At 36.2% G+C, this 6,592-nt stretch overlaps 2 protein-coding genes across 4 annotated transcripts; one reads left to right on the top strand and one right to left on the bottom strand.

The window, feature by feature from the left end:
- Window positions 1-257: 257 nt before the first annotated feature.
- Window positions 258-3,667, bottom strand: smndc1 (survival motor neuron domain containing 1). Of its 3 annotated transcripts, none has more exons than XM_048190836.1 (6): window positions 3,583-3,667; window positions 2,843-2,962; window positions 2,495-2,637; window positions 2,213-2,371; window positions 1,026-1,179; window positions 258-915 (listed from the first exon to the last, which is right to left on the bottom strand). In XM_048190836.1, exons 2-6 carry the CDS (start codon window positions 2,960-2,962, stop codon window positions 778-780), a joined length of 714 nt encoding a protein of 237 aa, XP_048046793.1. In that variant the 5' UTR covers window positions 3,583-3,667; the 3' UTR covers window positions 258-777. The 3 variants fall into 3 exon arrangements, with proteins under 3 accessions (XP_048046793.1, XP_048046794.1, XP_048046792.1); XM_048190837.1 differs by having other exon boundaries at window positions 3,482-3,638; XM_048190835.1 differs by lacking the exon at window positions 3,583-3,667 and adding an exon at window positions 3,304-3,445.
- A 655-nt stretch (window positions 3,668-4,322) lies between these two features.
- On the top strand, window positions 4,323-6,450 carry bnip4 (BCL2 interacting protein 4). The gene is made up of 5 exons (XM_048190843.1): window positions 4,323-4,531; window positions 5,057-5,204; window positions 5,296-5,362; window positions 5,766-5,995; window positions 6,084-6,450. Exons 1-5 carry the CDS (start codon window positions 4,489-4,491, stop codon window positions 6,127-6,129), a joined length of 534 nt encoding a protein of 177 aa, XP_048046800.1. The 5' UTR covers window positions 4,323-4,488; the 3' UTR covers window positions 6,130-6,450.
- Window positions 6,451-6,592: the final 142 nt, after the last annotated feature.

Below are 6,592 nucleotides of genomic sequence, written 5' to 3'. Positions count from 1 at the left end.
ATGCTGTAATTATGTTAATAATGATGCATTCTTGTGCTCACCAAGGTATTTTTTTCCACGGTCAAATACTGCTTTTGTAATTTGCAGTGTCTCATGGTCACGTGTGTAAATGTAATGTAACCGCTGTGAAATTAAAGTGTGCTACAATTTACTATGAAGGAAAAAAAAAATTAATCTTATAATATATCTAAACTGTCAGTTGGAAAACAACTTGAATTAAGTCAAATTAAAATAAATCACAAATTCTTATAGAAATGTCAAGAAATCAATGTTTATTCCTCTCAAATATGTAAATATACAAAACTGAAAAGCAAATGTAACAACAAATGGACTGCAGCAAAATGCTTATTAGACACAAAAGGTGAAGACAGCAAAACAAAACAACTGCTTAATCTGTTCAACACCAGTCAACTGTGTATGAGGGTGGCCAGTGCTTTCCATATACATTTGTTCAAACACAATCTAAAAACTATAGAGCACAGTCTCCATCCTCAGCAGCTCGTACAGAGACTCGTCCTGAGAGCATGAGGAGAACCTGTAAAACTAACCAGGAGCTGTCATCACTGAAGACTGATGAACATCCAGAGTCTCGTTCAGTACAGAACAGCTCTAACATCCACAGACTAAATACCCACTATTACTCCAAATAAAACAAGGGGGAAATGTGTTACTGTATTAATTTCTTGTCCAATCAGATTTGTTTATGATTTCTAAGTGGGTTTTAGTTTGTTTCATTTATGGTGGGTGATGAAGGACACAGACAGAACACAAGGCAGATCACTGGGGCATTAGGTGCCTGACATTATACTTGGAAGTGTCATTGTACTGGGTCATGGGTTTATCTGCAATACCACACGTGCCGACGCCAACCTTTCCATTCACACTCTCTGGAGATGCAAATATACTCCTCTTCACCTGTAGAGGAAGATCATACAAAATGAACATTATGATGGGGTTAAAAAAAAAAAAAACAGGGTTTAAGAGAACATTGCAAAATTAATCAGGCTTTCTTCTCTCATACACACCTGTCCTTTCTTATTTTTGGAATAGGCTTTGTTGTTAAACTGCTGCCATTTGGATTTCTGAACTTCTCTCTCTTGCTCCAGCTCCTTCATGCGCTGCACCTTCTTTTGGGCCTTTTTCTTCTTATATTCCCTCTGTTCTGCCAGCAGCTCTTTCCTAAGAGAAAACACAATAGGAAAATTTTTTCTTAACAAATCTTAATTATTCAGACATATGCACATACAATCTTTTAAAAGTGTATAATGTCTGTGCCATGTGTGTGTAAAATTATACATACAGTATGTATACCATTAATTTAATTGAAATTCATATTTTAAAATGGTAGTATTAGAGATGTAGTTTTAGGGATCATTTTCAGCAGAGATTTAGTGTAGCAACTGTTCATTTACAGCTTTTAAATCATATTATACCATATAAAGATATGTTGCTCTGTTTAGACAGGGCCTGTTTACACCTGGTCACTTCATGTGTTTCCTCTGATCGGATAGCTATCCAATTGTGAACAGACCAGGTGTAAATCCCCTTCAAAACGCATTTGAGATTTAAATCTGTTTACTCAAACCAGATGCTGAGATGCTTTCCAGACGAAACTGGACAAGTGTAATAAATGCAACTGATTGTTGAAACCACGTATGTAAATTTTACTTGTCTCAAAATATAAAAAAAATGTGTGAAAGCTTGTTATAGGCTATATTATATATATATATATATATATATATATATATATATATATATATATATATATATATATATATATATATATAAATAATGTTATAGCCAGAAATGACCGCTGCAACACGCATCGCCAATGCACAAACTGCCACAAATGAAACAGAAAGTAAGTTGCAGACACACACTCACCTTCATTAAAAGTAGTGAGACTAAATGATCTTACCAGTGCTGATGCCGCTCTCTCCTATTGTGGTCTTTGATCTTGAAAAATAGCTGATGATAAATAAAACCCAGCTCATATCTGTTGCTTTTGTTGACGTGAACTCGTTAAATTTGCATATAGAGCGGGAATTGAAGATCGAATTTATATTCATTTTGCAGAGACACATTTATGAGGTCAAGTGTAAATGGAACCTTTTTAACAAATCAGATAGCTATCGGATCAGTAAAAACACATGAAGTGACCAGGTGTAAACAGGCCCTATATTAAAACAGATTTTAATTCATGCCTACATACTTGGATTTGGGCTTTCCATCCTTCTCTTCCCTGCTCCTGCCCTCCTCCACTTCTTTGAGCACATGAAGCGGCAACACCTCTGCGTTGCCATAGCCAGCGAAGGTGATGGCTGCCGTGCCGTTCTCACTGTCAATCTCTTCAATTTCCGCCTCGTACAACCTGACAATCACACAGCACTGTAAGCAGGTGAGTACGGATATATACACGAATCCCTCTTCCAAATGTAGCCGACCACAATCCCAATATACCTCCCAGCACTGTGTGTGTTGGTGTGATACTCACTGTCCGTCCTGGCTCCAGATGGCCATGCAATGGTCTCCGACCCTCCAGCTGTGAGTGGGAGCGACTGTCTCTGAGCTTTTGGTGCTGGCTGCACCCTCCACAGGCTGTGATGTCAACAGGTCTTTTGTCAACTCAATCACCTCCTATAGTGACACATAACAGCAATGATTTGATGAATATACTTACATAGAAAGGCACTTTTTTCATCTTGTCAGAGGCTATAATCAAGCATCAACCTAAATGAGAAACACTGGACCCCTGAAAAATATGGCTGACTGAAAGACTCTGGTCTCACCAATGAACACGCTGACTAAAAAACAAAAAGCAGTGGATAATTGTGCCTCAAACCTGGAGATCCTTCTGCAGTTTAAGCAGATCTTCATTATCTGGATCTGTAGAGAGTGCCGCTTCCACCTGCTGCAGCTGAGCTTTATAATTGCTCAACTGCTTTACCAACTCTTCAGACATCTGAAAAAATTAAACATTTTTTTAAGTAAAGAGTGATAACAGACCTCAAAACACAGACCTTGCCTTTCATATATAAAAAGCCCAGCACAAAATTCATAACAATCTAGTTTCTCTAGAACAGGATTCTCATATATTTGTTTTCTGAATCTGACCTAAATTACGTTTTAGAACTAGCGTTACTCTCTTAGACTTACAACAATGTTAACTTTTCAAATAGAATAATTTTACAACATGTTAGCATGTTTATTAGTGAAATATTTGTAGTCATTTTCCTAATTACATATCCCATTTGAGGAACCAACTATATTTATTAATTTGATAATTTAATTATAAATGCTTACTTTATTTAATACAGCATTTGCGTTCATTCACTGTCTCACGAAGCCTTGTTTCAATTCAGTTAAACCATACAAAAGCGATGTGGAGAATCATAAATAGAGCGCAAGGCCGCACGCTCGGCAGAAGATATGTTTACTATAAACACAGTATAATAGGATCATCCTTAACCATGCGTCTTACCTTTAAATATTCCTAATATAATAATTATATGAAAAACAGATGAATTAAGGTGTTGAAGTGTCCCATGTACGATTGTATTTTCGAGAAAAAAGAGGCCGTTCCTTCTACGTTTGTATCTCTTGCTATCGTTTTCGACCTTTTCCCGGATATGACGTCAGTCTCGCGTGATTAAAGTGTTGTCGCGATGTTGTCGGAAAGGTAAAATAAAATAAAATAAAATAAAATAAAATAAAATAAAATAAAATAAAATAAAATAAAATTTAAAACTGCTTAAAAAATGTGTTTTTAAAACTTATAATAAAATTCTAATGATAATGAAAATTCTGAGTTTGAAACGTAAATCAATGAGATCTTTAAAACAGCAAGCAGACTACTTACATAAAATGCACGTAATATCAGCTGTCACTCTATATCTCCTAATAATATTTCTTACATTTAAATGCCTTAGTTTTATGAAAGCTCTGTAGTTTTCATTGTAGGGGCAAAACATATGGCACCGATTTATGTTTCTGCCGGTGGGTGCCCACACTCCATACCAACTTAACTTGCATGTTACAACAGACTAAAAACTGAATTTACTCACCAATATGTAATAAGTTACATTATATATTTTCACTGTTTACAGCTTTTCATTATTTTACTGTGAATTTTATTTGTCTTGTTGTGCATCAAACAACTTTATTAAAACTTTATTAAAATAAGTATATTTTCTTGTATTTTAAATGAATGTATTTAATAACACTCAAGTCAACACATTCTGAAGAGTGTAACATGTTCGTGCCAGAGCTCTATCGATCGACCTACGTAGGTTGAGATGATTGGTCTAAAGTCTGACCAATAAGAGCGCGGTGTCTGTCTGTAAACAAAAGGTTTCGTCATTGTTTTATAAGAGCGCTGTATTGTCCCGTATGTTTCTCAGGGCGAGTAAGCTTTATATTTTGGTCCACAAACAAACAAATTCAGGACACATTACATTTATAGCGTGAACAAAATTACAAAGAATAGCAATGTCAACTCAAAAACTTATAACTCAGGAAGAAAGTCTGCAAGGTAAGTTGTACAATTTGGCTCACTCGATTACATAGCGTATCTTCTACGTCGACAGCTAATGAAAACAATAAGTATTAATAGTACGTTAACAGTAAATTATTTATTAACATTCCTAGATTGTATACCAAAGTATATCGTGTTTTTCCTTTAAAAATCTGTACAATGCAGAACTTTGTGTTCCAATCCGGTCATACTGCCAAGTCAGCAACTACTTGTTTGCTAAAACAAACATTTGTTCTTTTTTTGTTAGTACAAATATTTGATTACGGACACGAGGCATTTACAGTGACTCCATTTTGAACTGATTATGTTGGGATTTATTGACTAACATCCAAATATGTACATTAGTTACCTATTTGGAGTTTGGACTCTTTTTGGTTCAGTTTCTGTTAGATAAAGTGTAGTAAAGCATGTGTGATTGTTGTAATGTATCTGAAAGACCAAAACAAACATTCATCCATTCTAAAAAGTAGAAACTGCTTCAGTAATCATTTCTAAATACTATGATGTACTTTTCTCCACCAGAGTCATGGGTGGAGCTCCACTACGATTCATGTAGCGAACATAGTGAGGACACACCAGCCCTGTCTGATATCACAGACCTGGAGAAAATGCTTCTGGAAGCACAGCGGGAATCCAGCAGTAGTTCACGGACAAGCTCTCACTGCAGCAGGTGTGTACAAACCTCTTCAAGAGATCTGTGTATACAGGCAAGAATTGTATGATCATTCTAATCACAGTGGCTGTTATTTATTTCCTCCTAGTCCTCGACATGTCCAAACACCTCCACTCATCAGTGCAGCCTCCTTCAACACACACACCATTGCACAGGTAAAAAAAAAAGAAGAAAAAAAAGACCTAATTGCATAAGTTTGCATTTATTAAGATATAAAAACCTTTTCACAAAATCTTATAGTCAGGAACAGTGGTTTAAGTGGTACAAATATTGCACTAATTACTAATGACGAGTTTGTTCTTGGAGCAACCTCTATTTTTCAGTACAATTCCAAATATGATTGCTACATGCAGGTTTTTTTGAGGTCTCACAACCAGACCACACTGCAATATAAGCATATGGAGATCTAATTTAGCTGACATATGTATGCTGATGCTTGGAGTACCACTATAAACATACTATGTTTTGACTGCATTGCAGACTTGCTTACATGACTTGATTACAGTGAAATCGCCAAAGATCAAAATTTGTTGTGATGCTTTGCTCTTTCACTTCCAGGAGGAAGTTGTACCAGAGAGCAAACAGGAAGCTGAGACTATCGCAAGGATCTGTGACTGGTCCAGCCGGCCAGAGAATGTACCACCAGCAGCACTGATTTTTAAACGGCCAAAGCGGAACAGATTGTGCAGCAGAAACTCAGACAAAAATGACAAGGAAATGAACACAAACTTGCTGAAGTTATTGCTACCCTCCCTAGTTTTGACACACATCCTCATGCTTGGGTTGGGGTAAGACACTTATGCATTTTATAAAGTCTGACATTTTGCTTGCCACTCTTCAGTTTACTGTTTGACTATTTTTAATCTCTCTCTGCAGGATCTGTATTGGACGGCGCCTCTCCACTCAGTGCTCTGTTATCTGAGTCATAGCAGATGAATGCTTGTGTATGTTGTGTCAGTGTCACTCTGGGATAGTCTCTAGAAAGAATCCGGCAGTCTTTTGCTGGAACACTTTTGTTTTCATCCGTCAGAAATGCAGGACTATGTAAGAGGACACTGTGAAAATATGATGAGAGATAGAAACTCTCAGCATTATTTTTTTCTTTGGTTCTCCTTTGGGGAGTTTGGCACAGAATTGATAAAGATGAATCCATTTGTGTATGGATATCAAGTTAGATTAACCAGGAAATATGCTTTATAGATTTCAGCTTTTGCTTCGAATTAAAAATGATTGTTACCATAAATGCAGCAGCATGAATATTGTTTTACTGACCAGGTCACATTGTTGTCTTTCAGCTGATCTGCTTTTTTTTATAGCATTTCAAATCATTATTCTTAAAAAGGCAAATCTGTGTTTGAGAGAAAATTCAGAGCCATATAAATGCA

The sequence above is a fragment of the Megalobrama amblycephala genome, linkage group LG5 (assembly GCF_018812025.1).
Source record: "Megalobrama amblycephala isolate DHTTF-2021 linkage group LG5, ASM1881202v1, whole genome shotgun sequence".
Classification (NCBI taxonomy): domain Eukaryota; kingdom Metazoa; phylum Chordata; class Actinopteri; order Cypriniformes; family Xenocyprididae; genus Megalobrama; species Megalobrama amblycephala.
This window is presented reverse-complemented; position numbering and strand designations above follow the sequence as displayed.